At 39.2% G+C, this 23,580-nt stretch overlaps 2 protein-coding genes and 1 long non-coding RNA gene across 11 annotated transcripts; all 3 read right to left on the minus strand.

Annotated features, from left to right (window-relative positions):
- Positions 1-1,421: 1,421 nt before the first annotated feature.
- LOC146687122 (serine/threonine-protein kinase pim-2-like) lies at positions 1,422-8,380 on the minus strand. Of its 8 annotated transcripts, none has more exons than XM_085439259.1 (11): positions 8,163-8,379; positions 7,334-7,354; positions 5,845-5,918; positions 4,742-4,867; positions 3,464-3,700; positions 3,213-3,338; positions 2,995-3,089; positions 2,506-2,856; positions 2,236-2,416; positions 1,979-2,149; positions 1,422-1,889 (listed from the first exon to the last, which is right to left on the minus strand). In XM_085439259.1, the coding sequence occupies exons 4-11, from the start codon at positions 4,758-4,760 to the stop codon at positions 1,798-1,800; spliced, it is 1,272 nt and encodes a 423-aa protein (XP_085295385.1). In that variant the 5' UTR covers positions 4,761-4,867; positions 5,845-5,918; positions 7,334-7,354; positions 8,163-8,379; the 3' UTR covers positions 1,422-1,797. The 8 variants fall into 8 exon arrangements, with proteins under 8 accessions (XP_085295385.1, XP_085295386.1, XP_085295383.1 ...); XM_085439260.1 differs by having other exon boundaries at positions 4,742-4,921; XM_085439257.1 differs by lacking the exon at positions 4,742-4,867 and having other exon boundaries at positions 8,163-8,380.
- A 3,414-nt stretch (positions 8,381-11,794) lies between these two features.
- LOC146687123 (tripartite motif-containing protein 16-like) lies at positions 11,795-13,738 on the minus strand. Of its 2 annotated transcripts, XM_085439241.1 has the most exons (2): positions 12,908-13,738; positions 12,090-12,203 (listed from the first exon to the last, which is right to left on the minus strand). In XM_085439241.1, the coding sequence occupies exons 1-2, from the start codon at positions 13,697-13,699 to the stop codon at positions 12,147-12,149; spliced, it is 849 nt and encodes a 282-aa protein (XP_085295367.1). In that variant the 5' UTR covers positions 13,700-13,738; the 3' UTR covers positions 12,090-12,146. The 2 variants fall into 2 exon arrangements, with proteins under 2 accessions (XP_085295366.1, XP_085295367.1); XM_085439240.1 differs by having other exon boundaries at positions 11,795-13,738.
- Positions 13,739-21,008: 7,270 nt separating this feature from the next.
- Positions 21,009-23,127, minus strand: LOC146687124 (uncharacterized). Its single transcript, XR_014916413.1, has 2 exons — positions 21,286-23,127; positions 21,009-21,204 (listed from the first exon to the last, which is right to left on the minus strand). It is a non-coding gene; the product is annotated as an uncharacterized LOC146687124 (long non-coding RNA).
- Between the last annotated feature and the right edge of the window lie 453 nt (positions 23,128-23,580).

The raw sequence follows: 23,580 nt of genomic DNA on the forward strand, positions 1-23,580 counted from the left end.
AAAGAAAAGAATGTGTTTTGAATAAATTAAACTCTATTCTCTCTTTTTCTTTCTTTCTTTTTTTCTTGGTGGGTTTTCATTTGCAATCAAACGCAACATTATACAATTATATAGTATAGTAAGAAATATCCTTTAACTTAATTTAGTATTTGTTTTTTCATTTTTGTTTTTATTGTTTCCCCTTCAGTTTGTGCTTATAACATGTTCTAATCTGACATATTATGCAGTAAATTATTTTTGCAATAACTTAACAGGCCATTGTGGGAGCCAACATTCACTTATCAAAGACATATTTGTATATTCTGTGGGCTGCTTTATGGTTGTGTCATTTAGAAACATAAGCCACAACAGACTTCCACCAGAGAATACTTAAAAATGTATTTTATGTAAAGATATTTTAATTAACTACTATATTAAGAGAGAACCTGTTGTTACATGGATTAATTGTACAAACTGTAGAGAAATAAGTTTAAGCGTGCAACTTTTTATTCATTTTTAACTGTATTAATGTTTTTATGTTGATACAGCCGCCTCATATCTGTTTCCTCAGTGTTTTTTAAACCATGTACTCCATCTATGAGTAAGAACATGAATAAATTCCTTTCCAAATTTGTAGTTCTTTTTTCCAACTGTTTTGAGTATATATGTAACATTTCTTTACACACAAATGCAGGTATTCTTTTGCACCAAGACGTTAAAGAAGTGCTAAGAAAAAATGAAAATACTACGTTGCAACCTGTGTGTGTATATATATCTGTATCTATATAGATATATATGTGTATTCGTACCCTTTTTCATCATCTAGTTTCCTGTGCCAGATCTTCTACTGATCCACTGAGGCAGACATGTAAAAAAAAACATGAACTAAAGCATATTTCTGTATATAAACAGGACTTTAAATCTTTATCAACAGCTACTTTAGAGGAAATTCTTCAATAAACTGCAACCAAAGGCTCAACTCAGAGGACAAAATCCAACCTGTTATAAATAGTGTGACAGCAAACTTTCTCTTGTGTAAAGTTACAAATAGGAGTAATTATCCACAGGAGCTTTTATACATAATGAAGTTATAATTCGTCCTGTAGAAATTGTACATTTAAGCTATATAGTTCCCGCTGTGATAACTCTGCTATGAATGCCTCTTATTAACTTTTATGCTTTTACAACCCACTATGAGCAAACACTCAGCAACAGTGGGAAGGAAGAACTCCCTTCTTGAAGGAAAAAACCTCTGGTAGAACCAGGAAATCTGTCTAAACTAGTTGGGGGTTAGAGCAACAGATGCAAGTCTTCAGATCATTTGCAGTGTGACTGTCTTTGTGCACACTTTAACCTCATTCAGTTTTCTTATTTGTCAAAATGCACCATGGGTAAAAACAAAACAAAACAAAATAGTAATGAAGGAGAATCCTCAGCAAAGATGAATTAAACAAGTTTTATTTTGATCAAATTTTACTTTAAGTAAAACACATCTTTATTTGATGACTTTAATGTCATCAAATAAAGACAGTTTTGATGGAGCTCCTGACCCAGCCCAAGCTCTCTATGAAGACGAGGAAAAACTCCCCAGGGGGCCAGATCGATGGGAAGAAACCTCGGGAAAGCCCATTCAAAGAGAGATCCCCTTTCCTGGGATGGCTGGGGGGGTTACAGGAACTCCAAAAAAGCTAAATTTTTATTTATTTATTTTTTAAGATTGACCCATTCTATCTACTCCTGTCCAACAGAAAAAAGGAAGGAAGTTACTACAACGTATCATACTTATATGATGAGGTGTGAATTGTGTGTTTGTGTGTGTTATCTTAGCCAGGGGTGAAGCTGGAGCTCCTCCAGTGTTGGGCGCTTCTCCGGGACTAAAGCTAAACATGCGTCCAAGAAATCCCGGCATTCTTGAAAGAAAGAAAAGATCAAAAAGATGAAGATGATAGTTCTAGTGATCCAAGGCATCAGTGAATCTGGAAGTGTGAAGTTTTCTTACCTGTGGACAGACGCTTTTTGATGCTCAGTTTCTTTGTGAGGAACCTCGCGGTACTAAAGTATCGTGCATGAAGCGCTTCATACAACACCACTCCCATTTGCCACACCGTGGTGGGTCCACACCTGTAGCAGCTCCTAATGTACCACTCGGGAGGGATGTGAAGAGGAGTGCCTAACAAACAGACACAATTGCAATTTCTTCTAAAACAAAAGACACAAATTGTTACATCTGTGAAAAGCAGGAGCAGAATATGTTACCATAGAAGACGCGATACAGAGATCGCTGCTTAACAAAGCAGCTCAGTCCAAAGTCAATGATGCGAACTCGAGGCACATCTGAGCCGGTCTCAATCAGAATGTTTGGTCCCTTGATGTCCCGATGAAAGATGTGTTTATCCTCAAGTTCCTTTACAGCATCAACTAGTTGCTTCAGAATGACCTGGAAAAGATGAAAAACACAATAATGAGTTAATGCTTTTCTGCCTTGATTGAATGCTGTACAGTCTAAGGCTCTCCCAGTCAACCTACCTTGGCCTTGTCCTCTGTTAAAGTTCTTCCATGTTCTGCTTTGTATTTTTGCAGGTCCACAGCGGGTACAGGTCTCTCCAGCACCAGGATCAGCTCTTTGCCAAGGTCGAACCACTCCAGCAAGGACACAGGTGCAGATATTCCCACTGACCCTTCTGCTTCACCTGCAAGTTTAACCATAATGGCCACTTCCACTGAGAGCTTCTTCCCGCTTTCATCCTGAAATGTTACAACAAAGTGGATGATGAGGAACGCCGCATTCAATCCAGTAATGTAAAACTGATTCAAGTGTTGGACGCTTACCGCCACTTTGCAGTAGACTTTATTTTTGGGAATGTGTTTGATGGCAACCTAGAAGACACAGAGCACTGGTGAGCATTTCCTCAGTATGACATAATGAAAGGTGGAAACACAGCAGACGTCTCAGTTTACGATATTATCCATTATCTGCGTTACTGCCTGTCTTACTACCATCATCTGAACACTTACTGGAAAACGATCTTCTATCCGGTAGCCAGCAAACACTGCTCCGCAGCCTCCTTCTCCGAGCTGGTGCTCCTCCACATATCTGGCTTGGAATTCACCTGAACAGACAAAACAACAAATCTTGTTTTATTACAGCTGTGACACAAATTACTCTCCTCTGTAGCATAAATGTTCCTTTTGCCCTTCCCCTGAATATAAAACCCAAGCTGCTTGCTACTTACGTTTTTGGTCTGCCACTGATTTTTTGTCCTGGTCCACATTCCTTTTTTTTTTCTTGGGTGACTCTCTGTTGTCTCCCGTGGCCTTTCTTTTGCCATGTTTTGCGCACACCTGTTTGTTGTTCAAGTCTGGAGATGTGGAAAACACCAAAAGCACATCAGCTCACTGGATGATAGACACAAACACTAAACACTAATATCTTAAACCTAGCAACCACACTTAATCTACCCCCTTATTCAACTAATTAGCCTACCTTTACCAGAGTCCAACAAGGAGGATGCTTGCTCCTTGTCACCGCTCATATGGTGGAGAAGTTTAGCCTTCTTTGCTTTCTTTGTTGTGCCCTCTTCATCTTGCACAACCTTGCGCTTCACTCCTTTCACCACATCTGAGCTGGTGGAAGGAGCAGCCTGCTCAGCGACCCTCCTCCTTTTTATTGGGGTCTTCTTTTCAGGACTGGCCTTTCTTTTAGCAGTCCTGCTCTTACAATCTATAAACAACAACAACACAGTGGTGAAAAAGAGTCCCCGACATCAGGACTGGAAGCAGTTTGGCAAAGAATTTGAAATTGCTTTTGCTTAAATTATCACAAGTTTATTCTTGGGATAAAAAAACTGACCAGTGCGAATTGATACTAGGTTTACTAAGTCTTAGATCTTGATGACACTTGTTGCTCTGTTTTCACTGCTCAGTCCAAGAATAAACCTGTCACATTATTTTACCAAAAGACAAAGTGCCCCAGTAACCTTTCTTTGATTAGACATCTTGTATTAAAGCTATTTTCAATCAAACATATGATTCAATTGCTCTAAAAACGATTCACACAGTGTCAACGTTTCTAGGATTTGGATTTTACCAGGATTTGATTTTATTATTTTACTTACCTTGATCTCCTGGATCTTTCTTATCTGCCTCAGTCGTAACTTTTCTTGTTTCCTTTTTCATTTTAATTTTTTGAGAACTTTTAAAATAGAAAATGTCACCTTAATGAGTGAATAGTCCTTCAAATGTCTGGATGCTTGACTTTTCTAACTAAGCTGTATAAGTCAGTTCTGTAAGTGAGCTTTAAAAGTAAACTCCGGAGACTATGGCAACACAACATAAGAAGCTTGCCTTTTAGTGACATCACTGACTGCCAGTAAAAGTGTTCCAAGTAGTTTAAAGAAAAACACTCTGGCAGACAAAGCCATAATATTTCATATAATTCAGTAATTTCACATTAAACTTTCTTTCATTATCCTTTCATTATTTGTTTAAAGACTTGATGTGTGGATGCTACTATGAAGACTTCTAGTTGAGCAAACACTAATAAACACTGACTAGTTTATCTGAGATAAAATATAACTGACTGCAGCCTTTATTCCATGTGTTTTGTCTGTGAATGCCCCCATGTACACATGTAACCTCCACCCACTGCAACACCAATAATGTCCCGGGGCAAAGCGGGGTTTGGTGAACCAGGAGCTGTGCGCAGCCCGTGTCCACCAAAGCCTGGTGTATACCCCCTTGACACCTTATTAGAATGCTGTACCTCCATGACTGCCTGGCATGCTCTGCTCCTTCTGCCTTGGCAATCAGATGATCCTCAGCCAGGGTGGCTTGCTGGTCAATGGCAGGGAACCCCTCGGGTGGGCCACTTTGTCCAGCAAACCAATGACTGTAGAAAACATGGATGATCTAACAGTTCTCCAAAAGTACATAAAGTACTTACCTAAAAAGCAGTTAATGTCATGTTGCATTTATTTATTGTTATTACATTGTTTTACAGCAGCTAATTAAAAACCATCATCTTAACTACATGTTTTGTTTTTTTGTTCTTTGTTGTTGTTGTTGTTGTTTTGCAGTTGTCCTGTAGGTGATGGTGTAGCACAGAGACTGAACTAGTGGCTAGCTAACATAAGAAGGATGTACTTGAAACTTTCATCTCATCTTTGCAGCGTTCACTTTGAAGAGAATGTCTTTACCAAGGACTCACAGGTTAAGTAACTTTACAATTGTCATATTACAATATATAATTTTAGAGCATGATTACAGCTCTGCCATCTTGATTGAAAATTAAATACATCTGGAATACGAACAGCTGATCGGATCGGCAAAGCGTGTTTCTGGAATATTATGTTTTTGTTACTGCAAGCGCTTTTTATGCAATTTTTGCAAAGCTGTATGTGGAAGGAAACTGTGACCTAGGACAAGCTGATGGCATAAGATGTAAGTACAACTCCTCTGGTTTCATATGCAAAAAAATTATTGCGCTAGCTTACGCGGTTCCCGGTTCTACAGGGATTTAAAAATAGTTACGCAAAACAGAGCGTGCCCGCTCCGACCGGCTTTAAAGAGTTAAACATGTAACAATCGAATTGCATCTTTCCATTGCCAGCCATCTCATTTTGTACAAATCCAGTCAACTCTTCCAAGTTTGTGTATTTTTTAAACCCTTACAAGAATTGAAATGTGTCCCAAATATCTGTATCCCATCAGAGGCAAGTTTCTTAAAGGAGAGGTAGTAGCTGCTCCACCATAGGACCAGTAGGACCTCCAGCACACAATGAACACTTAATTAACATTAACACATTTATTAAAACACAATTTTAAACAATAACCCTTTTCTTTTAGTGTGTTTCAATTTGTTCCTACCGCTCCATTGGAACAGTGTACTATCCAGTAACAGCATCCAGCTGGCAGAAGCATACACCTGCAGCAAGGAGAATCTACCAGGCAGGATAGCGCAGCGGAGTCATCAGATGAGGATGATCATGAAGTGGTTCATCCAGCAGGAACAAGATACCAAAAGGGGAGGGAAAAAACACAGAAAGCATAGTCATGACTAACTCAGTGTCACTAACAGCTCATCTAGCAGTCTTAACATCATAAAGGTACAGGCTGGTCCATATAAAAAATATTAACAGAAAAAATAAATGCTGTTAACCAAATTTTCTTAGGCAAAAGCACATAATCTTGATATTTGACCTTGTATCAGCCGCCATATTGGAAAGGTAGCCAGGTTTCCTTAGCTGCTAGCTTGCTAACAGTCTGCTATCCAGCCCGGTAATAACTTCATTCACATATTTTAGAACATTTAGCTTTCTTCCTTAACAAAAACATCGCAGTTGTGGATTTGAATCTCGCTGCAGCATAATAAGACCCAGAACATTCAATTTGAACATGTGCTGCAAGCTAACTCCCCAGAGGAGTTCATGCAATGGCCAATGCCTGTCGGATTCGGCTCATGACTTCTCTGTCTAACAACACATTAAAACATCAGTTTCAAGTACAAATGTTTCATAAACTTATCTACAGCGGCTCATATTAAATGTACCCAAGTTTCCAGCTGGCAGTGGGCACAAGAACAACACTCCTCATCAGATCAAGGGAGGAAAAGAAAATTCTAGAGCTGAGCTGGGTGGCTGCTATGTAGGGTTGCCAACTCCCTGAAAAATAAATAAGAGACACCTCGTGGCCAGGGCCGGGCAACCCAGTTCACCCTTCCCAGTGTGGTGAATTTTGTAGCCCTTTTTTTGTGTGTGAAATTATTTTTTAACCATTTGACTTGAATTTGATTTAAGCAGATGCATATTCTTTGTGATATGACCATATGGGAAACAAATGATCATTTAGCCATTTATTTTTAGCTCAAAATGACAACATTAACACAGTAAAACAGGTCTCTTTCTTAAACAGAAGCCTGTCATGCTTAACTTTTGAGAATATAAGTAAATCTTTCTTTAAAAGAACTCTGTCCTGCTTAACTTAAAATTATATAAATTAATAGAAAACAATAGAACGAAAAATATTCTTGTAACAGTGCACATAGAGTGCATTTAGTACAATTGGCTTCAGTTGAGGTATTATTTCAGCTTTTCTAATGCTAATCAGCTGCTCCTGTTTGTAAACCCACTTGTTCCCATGATTACGCATCATAACTCATCATCATCATTAATCTATGTATTACTTTTATGTATTAGTCATCTATTTGTTGTAATCATCTATCCTTGCAGTTGTTTATTACACAAAATAAATTATATTATCACACTTCTGGCCACATAGCGCTGATATTCACTGCACATGCCCATATTAACCTTAACCAGAGGGTTTAAAAAAAACAAACAAACCAGTGTTTACATACCATATCTGCTTCTGCCGTGGCCTGGTGGACAAAAAGTTGGTTAAGGGTTCCCCGAGCTTTCACGCCCCTAATGTTCTTCATGTGCCCACCACTAGAAGCATGCCTATGGAAAAAGTGCGCCGGCACACAGTGCAGTGCGCTTTATAGGTGTTATCGTGCATTTTCCCAGCCAGGTGTTTTCCTTTTCCCATTCCTCCCTGTACTTTTGCAGCCTTTTTTTTCTTTGTCTGAACAAACAAACATTGCTGCTCTAATGCTGGGCTTACACTGTGCGATTTTTGGCCCAGTTTGAGCCGATTTTTGAGTCGTGCGACCGATTTGGTGATCGGCCCGATTTGGGCCTTCATCGTGCATCGTGTAGTATACGTGGGGTAACGAGAAGCGATTAACACCTCACGACCAGCTCCCGATATCAATCGCTCGTGAGCCGCTAACACTGCTCACGCGCAAACACGTAAACGTCGGTGAAAAAGATGGAGCAGCACGGCTGTGCAGCGTGTGAACTGGACACAAGCGATGGAGGCACAACTTGTAGAACTTTGAAAAGCTCATCCGAGCCTTTTCGATGTGGCATCACAAAATTATCACGACCACAACAACCGTGAATATAGTTGGATTTACATTGCTGCTCAATCACAGCTGCCTGATCATGTTTTTCATTAGCAATTTAGCAAAGTTGATGTTGGTGGTGTGTCTGTGTGAGTGAAAGACAGAGAGAGCGAGCGACAGATTTTCTGTTATAACCTTCATTTTACGGACGCACAGTGTGAGCGCTCAGGTCGCATCAGAGCATCGGGCGGTATAGTGTGAGACCTGCATCGTGACCTACCAACTTCTAACCCCTGCGCGTCAATCGTGCAGTTTGAGCAGGAGCTGAATAACGTGACTGAAAAAATCGCACAGTGTCTGCCCAGCTTTACTGCCCAGGTGTACTGTCGTCCGAGACTTGCACCGCAGTGTCGGCGTTTGTTTCCCTGTTGGCCATGCTTGTTGTTGTGGTCATCTGTTGTCTTCCGGTATTTTCTCCGTAAGCGACCTTTCCTCGACCAATGAGATGAGCGGTAATCTGAATTGTCATACTCGAATTGTCATAAGTGTGCTGTCAGCTCATTGGTCACAAAGCAGGAGAGGGGCTGGGAATTATGTTTTCAAACAAAGCGTTAATTCCATTAACATTTATAGACTACTTTTGATTCTCACTGTATTACGGGACAAAGTGCGTCCCTTATTAGCTCAATACGGGACGTGTACTTTTGTTTCGAAATACGGGACGATTCCGTTTTTTAAGGGACGGTTGGCAACCCTATCTGCATCACAGGTGACTCCACTCATCCGTCCAACACCTTCTTCAGTTTGCTGCCATCAGGAAGGAGACTGAACAGCCTTCAGGCCAGAACCAGCAGACTGAGCGACAGCTTCATCCATCAGGCTGTCAGGATGCTGAATTCACTCCCTGCTCTCACACACGAACTCCAGACCTGCATTAACCTCTTTCCTCTGAACCCCCCACCCCCCAAACATATGAACTCTGACCCAACACTATTACTTTTTCACTGACCGCCCCACCCCCACTTGCACACAAACTTGTCCACAATCACTATGATTGTGTTGGACACTGCTGTTTAAATAATTGTATAGTATTGTATTGTGTTGTGCATAAAACTTTTATTTTATTTTTATCCTTTTATCTTTATGTTGTTTTAGTGTACACTGGGGGCCATGGGAGGATTGCAATTTCAAATTCTTGTGTATGACTGTATGTATATGGTCCTTGACAATAAAGCTGACTTTGACTTTGATATAAATCACACTTCTGTGTTTAACAATTACAACACTTGATGCTGTTTTTCTGATTCAGGATTATGTGTGTAATGAGTTGGCCACACAGTTCTTATCTTTCTGCTTCAGACACACACAAAACTGCCGAGGTTGAAGCTGGCTTCAGTCTCTTTCTACCCCAGGTCTCACCACATTTCCAAAATGTAAACTCTGAGTCTCATAAGAAATGTGGTTCAAAAAGATGTGCTGATCTATGAATGCATCCTTACTGAAAGCTAAAGATGTCCAGCAGACAAAAACAGCAGCTGAATGAACAGTTATCATGAGCGAGTGTACAAACACTATCACAGGAAATAACAGAAATAAACTGTAGTTTCCATTTATACCTGTAGTATTTTTTCAGCTCCATGTCATCTTCCAATATGTCAAAATATGATTTCATTGTATCTTAAACAAATACAAACTTCTTTCTTCCCCCCAGAGAGCCAACAGTTTACTATCAGAACTGAGGCTGATCATTAACAGGGAGCAGCAGGTAACAAGGTCATCAGCAGTGGAGGAAAGTATGGAAGTAATACTCAGCTTCATATTTGAAGATACTCGAGTATCTTAGCTGCAGGTCTGGAACAATGATTTTATTTCCTTTCCCATTGAACATCTCACACAGCCCCTCATCTGTGACCCTTAGCAAACCCACTGGATATCTACCTGCACATAAAGGAGATCAGATCAGTTCCATCTAGACCAGCTGTAACAGGAAAATGCTGCTTACACTTTGATGCATCACTTTCAGTTTGTCATATAAGACAATATATCAGATTGAGGCATTATTTTCCTGCAGTGAGTAAATCTACTTTGTACTTTATTCTTTTCTTTTAGGTAAAGGCTCTAAACAGCACTTGTACACTGTGGAAATCCCATAAGAACGTCTCCTGAACTCTGAAAAATAACAAAACAAAGACTAAAAGGAGGTCATGGGTGCTGATGATGATGCTGATGATGAAGAGGAGTAGCATGCATTTAAAAAGTGACTGATGTCCTAGAATACAACAGAACAGTGTCTCTACAAACGTATGAAAACATGACAGTCTTGCATTAGTTTGTATTCTTATGATTTCAAAAAACGAGGGAAAAATCTCCTTGAAATGCACAATTCCTTTTTGTTATTTCTTAGTGTGTGACGTATTTTATTGGCTTTATGATTGGTGCAAACAGTTTCCTGATTCATAATGGAAATAGATTTTAGACACAGGAGGAACACGCAGTGATCAGCAGGAGCAGCTTGGAGTCCAGTCTTCTTCACACTGAGGAGGGACATATATGCAGGAACAGTTGTCATAACTGTTACAACCACCAGATGGCGAAAGAGTCCCACTGCAACTTTAAGCCATGAAGGATGTGTCTTGATGTTTGCTTGTGATAAATCTGCTTTATGTGAGTCTTTTTCAGAAAGTAACAGTAATATGTCTGATTATATGTCTTTAATCAGTAAAGTCTCGCTTTGCTAGAAATAAATAAATCAATAATAAAATTGTAAACATGCAGCTGTATGTTAGAAGTCAAAGGGTCCTTAAGTCTTCTGTAAATTGACGGGGATCAAATGAAGGACACAAGTATCTGTTCTTACTCTAATAAATGCTGCTTTAATATCCAACAGACTATTTTCCTTCCTCATCAGCAGTAAACAGCTCGACTGCGTCTGTGCATTTGTGTCCTCCATACTTGTTTCCACAGACATCTCAGGCTTGATGCCACGATGCAGTGTAGAAACCTGACAACCCTCTGACTCATGTTCAAATGTTCAAGGACATTTCTCAGGATCATGTATGACCCCTTTTTGACATTTGGACTTTCATTAATAATATTTGTGTTTCTGAGTCATTTTTGTGGAGACTTCTGTCCAACGTAGTGTCCAAATGAAGCCTGAAGCTTTTCTTCACCCTCTTGTCAGATGGTCAGCAACAAAACTCTGTTCCAACCAATGTCTGATAAGAGATGAGACACAGCAGCTGAGCAAATGATCATTTCATGCTGAAGACATCCTCAGACAGAATTAAACACATACATAAACACAGCCTGGTGCCAATAACACAGCTAATGACACTGCTGTATCACTGGCTTTACTGATTAAAGACCATATCTGAAGGAAATCTTTGAACACAACAGAAAGTGACCTTTTAAACCTGCGACACTGATGCTGCATTCAAGGACCATTAAAACATTTTAAAGGACTTAAGAACATCAAGAAAATGTGACTTGTTTCTCTGTAATGAAGCTGTTTTAGTGAAGAAAGTTGAAAGGTCACAGAGCGACTGCTGAATCTTCTGCTCTAAACATGAACTCTGAACTTTGTGATGCTTCAGGAGGAAAACTGCTTCAGTTATTCTCTCAGATTAGTTTCATATTTTCTGCATCAGATTTGAGTGAGATCCTGCAATGAAGACAGAAGAAAAGACTTTGTTCAAAGTTTGATTTATAGTCAAACCTTCCAGTTTATTCACACAATAAAACATCAACACAATATATGAATTCATTCATTAAAATCACAGTTTTTCCTCATTTGTTTGATGATTTTGACAAAAACAAACACAAACACACACACATGGTCTGCCATACTCATAAAGAGAAATGTCGACATTTTTCAATACAAATATTCCAGAAACATTTAGAGGATAGAAAAGTTGACATTTTCATGTGGAGAAATATTTTAGTAAATGAAAATGATGATGAGCAGTGATAGCCTCCATAAACAGTCACAGGAAAGATCTCCTTTAAAAACTCAGAAACATCAAGAGAACAACTACAAGATGTGGAGGTACCACCCATAATGTTTGACTGACAGCTGATCTCTGTGCAGAAATGATGGAGAGAAAATAAAATGAAACTAAAATACAGATTTAGACCCACAATATGAAAGACTTCAGTCTATTTCACTTTAATCAACTCAGCGGTGGCTCCATAAACATAAATCCTCAGACCAGCATAGAGCGGCTGAATGAATGTGGTCTGGACTCTGTGGAGGAGAGTCATGGTTTCAGAGACGCTGTAGAAGGACAAAATACCTGCTCTGTGATCCAGGTACACTCCTACTCTGGAGGAACGAGGACCTGAGACAGGAGTTTGGATGTTGTTGTACAAAAATGTAAAACTGTTGTTGTTACAATATAATGACCAAGATTTGTCATTACGTCCAAATCCACATTCATTACCCCCTCCTTTTCTGCTGATATTCTTGTATGCGACTGCTACTCGAACTCCTCCCCCTCTCCACTCCACCTCCCAGTAACAACGTCCAGTCAGACTCTCTCTACTCAGGACCTGAAACCACCAAGTGAATCTGTCTGGATGATCAGAATAAGACTGTTGTTGTTTCATTACTGTTGCTTTTCTGTTCCCCTCTGATAATAACAGATGTGTGTTTGCTGTGTTTGGATCCAGTGTGATTTCACATGAATATTTTAAGAATCCAGCTCTGGTCTTTGGCTCTGGTTGTGACAGTGAAACATCCACTTCAGTGACTGTCAGTGAGATGTTTGTCCATTCCTCTCTCAGAATGTCCTGTAGTTTATCTCTGACCTCTAACACAGCTGCTGTCACATCCTCAAAGTAGCTCAGAGGACGGATATTGATGCTGGATGAGTCTGTAGACTCACTGAGTGCTGACAGTGAGGGGTAGTTGTGTAGAAACTGGATGTGATCCTCTGTGTGTGAGAGCTGCTTCAGCTCAGCATCTTTCCTCTTCAGCTCAGTGATCTCCTGCTCCAGCTTCTCCTGAAGCTCTTTGACTCGACTCACTTCAGTTTCCTGCTGGGATCTGATCTGCTGCTTCACATCAGAGCTTCTTTTCTGGATGAGATGGATCAGCTCAGTGAAGATCTTCTCACTGTGCTCCACTGTTTGATCAGCAGACTGATTGATGGCCTCCACCTCCTGTTGAAGCAGCTTCACATCTTTCTCTCTGTCCTGGATTCTCTGCTGGATGTTTTGTCGACTCACCTCCAGCTCTCTCTGCCTCTCAGTCCTTTCTGCTGCAGCTGAGACTGTGTCGTGGCCTTTATGTTCATCCACAGGGCAGAGATAACAGATACTCTGCTGATCAGTACGGCAGAACATCTTCATCACCTCATCATGACGAGAGCAGATGTTCTCCTGGAGCTTCTTGGAGGGCTCCACCAGCTTGTGTTTCTTTAATGGAGCCACATCATAATGAGGCTGAAGGTGTTTCTCACAGTAAGATGCCAGACAGAATAAACAGGACTTGAATGCTTTCATTTTTCTTCCAGTGCAGAAATCACAGGCCACATCTTCAGGTCCAGCATAGCAGTGATCAGCAGGAGCAGCTTGGAGTCCAGTCTTCTTCAGCTCCTCCACTAAATCTGCTAACATGGTGTTTTTCTCCAGGACAGGCCTCGCTGTGAAAGTCCTCCGGCACTGAGGGCAGCTGTAGATTTTCTTCTTTTCCTCTTCATCCCAGAAGCTTTTAATACAGTTCATGCAGTAGCTGTGTCCGCAGGGAATAGTCACCGGATCCTTCAGTAGATCCAAACAGACTGAACAGCAGAATTTTGTTTGATCCATTTGATTCATGTGCTGTGCCGTTTCACCGTCTCTCAGTGACTGTCAGACAGTTTCACTTCCTCTGAACAGAAACAACCTCTGTGCTCTGAAGGGAAACAGATCTCTGCTCTTGTTCACCTCCTACAGGAAATGAGGCTCACCAGCAACTGCATTTACACCATGTTGTTTAGACCCATCCTGATACAGACACATCTGTGAAGGGAGGCACTAAAGAAATATTCTTACAGAGCGACCAAGAGCCAATCACATGATGCAGGGTGTGGTATGTTTGGTTACAACATGCAGTAACAAGTCTGACCCAGTTAAAGTTTAATAGTTTAACTTTACTTGGATGTTTGAAATTGAAGTTTTATAGGACTCTCTGTTTAATTGTTGTTTTGTTTGGTGCGATGGTTCATTTATTTAAACATTGATGATAATTTGATATATTTGATTATTTATTACTGGTGCAAACAATTCATTTCTTCATGGTGCAAATATATAGTAGACTCAGGAGTTTAACTCAGTTTTCTTGGCCTTTGTTTATCGTTTCATTTGAAATCTTAATGGGTAAAGATCATCATAATTACATATGAAATTATATGTGCAAATTATATGTTCCATTACACTTTTAACAGCACAGATTATACAGGAAACATCAGATTCATGGATGGAGCCAGAGGCTAAATGACTGTTCAGCCCTCTTTAGGAAACGATCTTCATATGACGACAAACACGACAACAATCAGTTGTCAAACTGTACAAGAAGTTCACAGTAATGTAAAAGAAGTTATATCACTTTATTTTTAAACGTACGCACTCAGGGTCAGGACTGAAGACACTGATCGAGAAAATACTCTAAATATAAATATTCACCTAAACATTCAAAATTATTCAATTGCATGAAAAGAAATATGAACTCTCTACAATACTGGCTTCTGATTGGTTGAAAAAGCAGGTGCTGAACTTCAGAAGAGCTAAAGCTGCAAAACTGTGTAAACCCAGAGTGGATGCTGCCCTCTGACCTTTCAGAAGTACGATCTTTTTATGAAGACACAGAGGCAGAGTTATTATTCATCACTTTAAAGATGATATTCGTTACATGTTCTTCACTCGTTGTCTAGTAAAGTCCAGAGAATGAGACACATGATTTCAAAACATACAGCTGCATGTTAGAGATCACAGAGTTCTTCAGTCTTATGAGAACTCATGGAGACTAAATGTCAGACACATCAACAGTAAATGTCGTTCCTCCCCCCGTCAGTTTGTGTCCTCCACACTTGTTTACACAAACATCTGAGGTTTGAACAGTGTGCAAAACCACATGTTACAAAGCTGCTGAGCTACTGAATACTGGAATATTTCATTCAATATCACCATCTGACCAAAGGACAAACACAGAGAGGATTAGAGCGCCAAACTTTGTTTCAAACTGTTTCAGAGTTTAGAGGCAAAAAGCAGAATTTCTACCTGGACAAAGAAATCAAAGCAGGAGCAAAACAAGCTTTTTACATTTATTCAAAGGCATTATGTGAATGTACTCTGAGCCACAGCCTCCTAAAGTAAAGACATTTGATCATCTAAACCAGACAGAGTCATGTTTTCAGCAGTGTCTGTATCCTCCATATAGACCATGCCATGGTCCACCTAGGGTGACCAGGTGTCTGACTTTATGTGGGACTACACAGCGCTCAGTCCTTGTTTGCCTGTGCCACACACACATTGAGCCAATGTCCAGTTTTTTTATTGACTCTAGTTTCTGTCGATCGCTAGGCCCACAAAAAAACCCTGTACAGGAAGTAGATTTCATCTCTCTGATAAAAGGAGTTCTAATCCCTGATCCTATGAGTCTGAGCCAGTAGATAATATTGATATGATCATATTTATGCCTTTGTTGTTTCACAAAGGGTTAAAAACATTCACAGGTTGGACTGTGGTTCTCCTTTTAGCGTCTCTGCTGGAATTTTAACTGTGAACCTCTTAGATCCAAACTTCTGAACTGCTCATCTCACAGAGGACAAAAGGGAAGAACCCCGAATCTCTTCTTCACCTCACTTTTATACCTGCTCACCCTTTCTCCCCCCTTCCCTCACTGGACGTCACATCTTCACACTTGGGCCAATCAGGTTGTTGACATTTGATCATCTGATGTGCACCCACACCTCATCTCTCTCTCTCTCTCTGACTCACAAGATTTAACACAAAGTTTAAACTTTAAAATCACTTCATTACATTTTCTTTGTTATTCTTAACACAGAAAATTCACATTCAAAAACTTAACACAGAATAAAACAGAGTAGCCAGTAGTGGGACATGGTTCCAGCAACTCTGATGGTGACGGCCCGTTTGAAGCTGAAGCTCCGGCACGTGTGTCAAAAAATCAACACACTGCTTCAGAAACGCTGTGCTGAGGCTTGGTTTGACTGAACAGAGTCACGTGATCAATGACGTCTGAAGCTTCATTCAGCACGTCACTGCTTCAGTACCTGATTCAAAGATTTATAAGGAATTGAACCATTGGTGGGATTTGTGCCGTGTTTTGGTGATTTTGTGAGAGCGAATCAGTGTGTGACATAATTATAGACATGGAGCCAGGAAGAGAGGACGCTCTGCCTGTTCCTGAATAAAAACCAGTTCCTCAGCATTTCTGCTCCCAGGTCTAAAATGTACATAAGAAATATGATGTACACATAATTATAATGATATAACTTATAGTATATTATATATAAACATACCAGTCTGCTGGTTAATTACATAATCAGGTGGAGGCAGTGACCTCACAACCTCCTATAAGCTTTAAGTTAAGGTTACTTTATTTATACCCACAGGTAAATTTGCTTTACAGAACAATGATAGCATTTGGCCTCCCTTCACAAACACACACACCTAATGAAACCTGACAAAACACATATTTTAATTAAACAAAGTGAATCAAATCAAAAACAATTCTTCTTGAGTTCAGTGACAGCAGCAGGGACAAAGCTGTTTTTATAATGCTTTGTCCTGCATCTTGGAACTAGAAACCTCCGTCCTGAAGAAAGAAGCTAAATCCACCCCGTAGAGGATGGGAACCATTTTTAAGGATTGATTAAGCCATCTGTGGTACCTGTTTAGAGTACAGGGAGTCTAAACAGGCCTGTGACTCATCTATCAGACGACTGGACCATCTCACTAACTAATTCAGTCAATTTTTCTCTGTGACAGAGGTCTGACTGAACCATGGCACCAAACAAAAAGATAAAACAGACTCAATAAAAGAACAAGAAAACAAAGTTCAAATCTTTCGCTCAATGTGGAAATGAGCAAGTTTCCTGAGGCAGTAAAGGCACTGGTGACCCTTTTTACAGACCGATTTGCAATAAAAGTTCAGTTTTTCATTGATTATGGTCCCAAGATATTTATATGATTGCACTTGCTCTATTTTCTGATCTTTAATTAAAGTGACTCTGTGCCCATTTAGTTGTTTCCTAAAATCAATAACCATATCTTTTGTTTTAGATATGTTCAATTGGAGATAAGACTCCTCCCACCACTGAACAAACTCATCAATGATTGGACTATGGTGAGTTTCACCCTCTTTCAGTAAGCTGACAATAACAAAGTCATCTGTAAATTTAATGATGGCCCTGTTTTCATATCTGCTCTGACACGTGTTTGTAAAGAGAATGAATAATAAGGGCGATAAGAGACCCTGGAGGAGAAGCTGTGGAGGAGAACACTGGGTCAGACAGAACCCCATTTATTCTCACTCTTTGTGACCTGTCAGTTAAAAGATCTAAAATCCAGCAAACCAGGTTTTTCCTGATTTCAAACTCTTCTAAAAGTCTTTTCATTAAAATATGGGGCTGTATTGTATTAAAAGCTGAAGAAAAATCAATGAAAAGAAGTCTTGCAAAAGTCCCTTTACTCTCTACGTGTTTAAGAATCAGATTTAGTCAAAAGCGCGTCCTGCACTCCTCTGTTGGGCCTGTACGCAAACTGCATTGGATCCAGCTGATATTCAATCTCTTCCATAATCACATTTCTGATGATTTTTTCCAAGACTTTCATGACAACTCAGGTGAGGCAACAGGCCTGAAGTCATTCAGGACGTTTGGACGACTAGATTTAGGGACATGAATGACGACAGCTTCCTTCCAAAGCGAGGGCACATTTTGTATTTGAAAGGATTTATTGAAAATAACCTGAAATTTAGGACTGAGCTCTTTAGCACAAGATTTAATTAGGCGGCACTAATGTTATCAGGGCCCTGGCTCTTGTTCACATTAACTGTATGAAAGGCCTTTTGGACATCGCTGAGTTCAGTGATGAAGTGTTGAGTAACTTTCAGTTTCTGTTTCAGTTCAGAAGAACTAAAACGAGCATCAAGCATATTCAAATCTCTGTCTGACTTAAAACCGTCTACAATGATCTGACTGCTGCTCTGGGGATTTTGAAACCCTGAGGTTTTCATACAAGTCCAGGCAGACCCAAAATCTTTTGCTGCAAATTTTCTTTCAAGAAGGTTTTTGTAGATCTGTTTTGCTTTCAAGAGCTCGATTTTCAAGTCTTTGGTGACTGCCTGAAAGTCAGTAACAGCCCCCTCTTTAAAAGCCTGTCTCTTTTTCCTTAAACAGGATTTGATGCATTTGGTGACCCATGGTTTATTGTTAGGGTACACTTTAGCACGCTTAAGGGGTATAATCATGTCTTTACAAAAACTGCATATGAGCTAACATCCACCAAAGCATCAAGGCTGAATAAAAACTTCCCAATCTGTAAATTTAAAACATTCCTGCAAGGTAAGCACAGATTCTTCTGACCACATGATTGATTGATGATAACATAATTTTTTCACCCCCCGAAAATTCATGTTCAAAGCAACATATTAGCCCGATATCACACAGAACTGTCACATGACATCAAACATGAGCTGTCAGCTCTGCAGAGTGGGCAATCATAATGAAGCAGTTCATTATAAGCTGCAGACTCAAGCTGCTCTTCATATATTTGTCCACCAGATGTCACCAAAGAGGACTGTGATGAAAGCTTCGAGTAATGAACCGTTTTTCATTACAAGCTTGGCCAACTGACTACAATCTACAATAAACTAATATGGCTTTTCAATCCTCTCTTCAATCACTTGGTACCACCAGGAACCTTTAAATGGGCACTCAAGCTGCCTGGAGACTGTTTTGTCGTGCACATCAGAGAAACCACAGGTAAGACAATCTTATCCAAAAGGTCAGTGTAACAGTATTGTTTTCCACCAGCTTAACCAAACTTCCCACACTAACTGAAATTTCTTTTCCCAGGCAAACATTAAACAGCAGCAGCTGGAAAACTGGAAAACCTAAAGCCAACTAATCAATAAGACATAACAAACTTTTGCATGAGTGAGTATTGATAAACTGAGCAGAATTAAACCTCAGTGAAACCACATATAAGTTCTGGTAACTGGCACATATTTATGTTTAATATGTTGTTTTATATTTTGATCAGTTTCAGGTGTTTGTGCGACTGTGTTAACCATCAGTAAAAACCACATATAAATCACACTTCTGTGTTTAACAATTACAACACTTGATGCTGTTTTTCTGATTCAGGATTATGTGTGTGATGAGTTGGCCACACAGTTCTTATCGTTCTGCTTCAGACACACACAAAACTGCCGAGGTTGAAGCTGGCTTCAGTCTCTTTCTACCCCAGGTCTCACCACATTTCCAAAATGTAAACTCTGAGTATCATAAGAAATGTGGTTCAAAAAGATGTGCTGATCTATGAATGCATCCTTACTGAAAGCTAAAGATGTCCAGCAGACAAAAACAGCAGCTGAATGAACAGTTATCATGAGCGAGTGTACAAACACTATCACAGGAAATAACAGAAATAAACTGTAGTTTCCATTTATACCTGTAGTATTTTTTCAGCTCCATGTCATCTTCCAATATGTCAAAATATGATTTCATTGTATCTTAAACAAATACAAACTTCTTTCTTTTCCCAGAATTTAGACAAATGAACAAAAAATAAATGATTATTTATTTAGGTATTAAAATAGGAAAAATCAGTTTAAATTAGAGCACCATTAAAACAAGAAATTAGCACAGAAATGCCAAAAGACAAAAACAGAACAATAAAGTGTCTTTAAAACTGATTCAAAAACAGTTGTAGGAGCAGTTTTATGAACCATGTTCTGTTAATACAGGGAGTGCAGAATTATTAGGCAAATGAGTATTTTGTCCACATCATCCTCTTCATGCATGTTGTCCTACTCCAAGCCTACTACCAATTAAGCATATTAGGTGATGTGCATCTCTGTAATGAGAAGGGGTGTGGTCTAATGACATCAACACCCTATATCAGGTGTGCATAATTATTAGGCAATGTCCTTTCCTTTGGCAAAATGGGTCAAAAGAAGGACTTGACAGGCTCAGAAAAGTCAAAAATAGTGAGATATCTTGCAGAGGGATACAGCAGTCTCAAAATTGCAAAGCTTCTGAAGCGTGATCATCGAACAATCAAGCGTTTCATTCAAAATAGTCAACAGGGTCGCAAGAAGCGTGTGGAAAAACCAAGGCGCAAAATAACTGCCCAAGAAGAAGATTCAAAATTCAAGAAGCTTCTTCAGTTCTCTGAAGAAATTCTGAACTGAAGAAGCTTCTCAGATGAGAGGTGAAACATCTTCAAGAAACTTAAAGAAGTCCAGATGCTTTTCTTTCCAAGCTCCTTAGACTGTAGTTAAACTTCACACACTGGACTTGTCAGTCACACATCCTTCGCCAGTAGGCATTCCCAGAATGATCTTTCCCCTTCTGACGCTTAGAATGACCAAATATGTGCAAAATGGACAATTCAACATGCCACCATGTCAGTCTTTTATTAAATATGACATGACACAAATGACTGAGCCATTAAATTTGTCACAAAGGTGTTCACCTAATTCCAGGCAAATGGAATAGACTTCTATGGGACCATAAGTCTTTTTGCACTTTGACATTTGTTTTACTTCTCAGATCTGTAACCTATAACTTTTATACTGTATGTGTTTTGATCATAGGAGTCTACGGGGACTTACTTACTTTTAGCACGTTTAGCAGTTGATGTTGGCTTCTTTTTCAGTACTGGAGCTTCCTGCTCATTGAAGACTTTTCTAAAAGGAAATGCTTAATCCAAAATGGCGTTTTAAGGGCTTGGATTAATGTCAATTTCAGCAAATATTCTTTCTTATGTTAAAAGAACATGGATCTCTGTCAGTGATAACTTCTGACTTTATAACTCAAATTTTAAGAGAGAGCTTCACTGCTAAGCTCTCATCTGTGTGGGTGTCACGGTTCGCTTGAGGACTCACACGCAGGACTCAGAGGCACAGTCAGTATTTATTACAGTTCCACCAGGTGTATATACAAACAGTGCAGGGGATAGTGCTATATACAAAGCGGTGACAGGGAAAAGGCTCCGGGGAAATCCAGGTAGGGAAAAGACACTTGCTCCTCTCCAAACACTCACACAAAAAGGGAATCCGCTCGGGGAATGCAGAGTCGGGTCCAGGGGATCTATGTACAGAAGGAAACACACGTTAGAGGTTTTGCACAGGGACGCAAAAGAGAACTTGCTCAGAGCCGGGCTGCACTGACGCGAGTCACACACAACGATCCAGCGATGAGTAGAAGCCACTCCCTGGCTTAAATGCTGGCTGCACTGATGAGGCCCAGGTGTTTCCTCTTCAGAGGGGCGTGGGCCGAGGGCGTGAACCCACCATGAGTTCCGCCCTGGCGAGAGAGCGAGAGAGAGAACACTACTAGTCAGCGGCCTGCTGATCCCCTGGCCGTGACAGTGGGGTTCAAATCCCTTATTCAGATTAAGATTTTATGTGACATTACATTGGCAAAAATTTAATTTACTTGAGTAATGTGAGTATTGGAGTAAGTACTTGAGTAATTTTTGAATAACTTTAATTTTGTAATGTGCATATTTTATGAATAATGATGTTTCAATACTTTAATCTACTGAATAAGTAAGAATTAGACTTAATAATCTTTTTACTTTAAAAAGGGAAACTGTGTACAATCTTTTATTCTCCAGAATGCACATAATAAAAATGTTTTGGGGAATGTATATGCTTTTTAAAAACCAATTGCTTCTTACCTGATGCATGCTATAACTTTCAGCAAAACTGAACTAAAATGTGTTAACAAGCTTACCAAATAAGAAATGTTTTGTGAATTTTCTTTGCAGAGCGACTGGAAAGCCGGCTGTTATCAAAGCCCACATGCCCTAAAAAGGAGGGCGCGCTGGCCAGTAATGAGTTCATCACTCAGTTTAAGATAAGAGTTGATCAGAATAGAGGCGATGATGAAAGTCTGGAGCATCAGTTGGAGGCTGCCAACCTGTCTGATGAATCGTTCGAGGCCCAGACAGAAGTCAACGGACAAATATGATCACAGACATTTTAAAAACGCCAGTTGAGAGTTAAGGGGGAAAAATATTGTAATAAGTATATATTTGAATTGCACACTAAGATATAAAGTGATGGCAGCGAGCACAGTGTTGCAGGATTTAATTAAAAACACATCTGACTAAGACCAACTGAAATTTAGAGTTGTGTATAATAAAGTTTATTCATGATTAATAAAACAAATCTGTAATATTTTTCTTTCTCTTTTGTCCATTTGAATCTCGCTACAGCTTAAATAAAAGAAAAGAATGTGTTTTGAATAAATTAAACTCTATTCTCTCTTTTTCTTTCTTTTTTTCTTGGTGGGTTTTCATTTGCAATCAAACGCAACATTATACAATTATATAGTATAGTAAGAAATATCCTTTAACTTAATTTAGTATTTGTTTTTTAGTTTTTGTTTTTATTGTTTCCCCTTCAGTTTTGTGCTTATAACATGTTCTAATCTGACATATTATGCAGTAAATTATTTTTGCAATAACTTAACAGGCCATTGTGGGAGCCAACATTCACTTATCAAAGACATATTTGTATATTCTGTGGGCTGCTTTATGGTTGTGTCATTTAGAAACATAAGCCACAACAGACTTCCACCGGAGAGTACTTAAAAATGTATTTTTATGTAAAGATATTTTAATTAACTACTATATTAAGAGAGAACCTATTGTTACATGGATTAATTGTACAAACTGTAGAGAAATAAGTTTAAGCGTGCAACTTTTTATTCATTTTCTAACTGTATTAATGTTTTTATGTTGATACAGCCGCCTCATATCTGTTTCCTCAGTGTTTTTTAAACCATGTACTCCATCTATGAGTAAGAACATGAATAAATTCCTTTCCAAATTTGTAGTTCTTTTTTCCAACTGTTTTGAGTATATATGTAACATTTCTTTACACACAAATGCAGGTATTCTTTTGCACCAAGACGTTAAAGAAATGCTAAGAAAAAATGAAAATACTACGTTGCAACCTGTGTGTGTGTGTATATATATCTGTATCTATATAGATATATATATATATATGTGTGTATTCGTACCCTTTTTTCATCATCTAGTTTCCTGTGCCAGATCTTCTACTGATCCACTGAGGCAGACATGTAAAAAAACATGAACTAAAGCATATTTCTGTATATAAACAGGACTTTAAATCTTTATCAACAGCTACTTTAGAGGAAATTCTTCAATAAACTGCAACCAAAGGCTCAACTCAGAGGACAAAATCCAACCTGTTATAAATAGTGTGACAGCAAACTTTCTCTTGTGTGAAGTTACAAATAGGAGTAATTATCCACAGGAGCTTTTATACATAATGAAGTTATAATTCGTCCTGTAGAAATTGTACACTTAAGCTATATAGTTCCCGCTGTGATAACTCTGCTATGAATGCCTCTTATTAACTTTTATGCTTTTACAACCCACTATGAGCAAACACTCAGCAACAGTGGGAAGGAAGAACTCCCTTCTTGAAGGAA

The sequence above is a fragment of the Copadichromis virginalis genome, linkage group LG18 (assembly GCF_057382275.1).
Source record: "Copadichromis virginalis isolate Kocher_CV1m ecotype Utaka linkage group LG18, C_Virginalis_male_GT1.1, whole genome shotgun sequence".
Classification (NCBI taxonomy): domain Eukaryota; kingdom Metazoa; phylum Chordata; class Actinopteri; order Cichliformes; family Cichlidae; genus Copadichromis; species Copadichromis virginalis.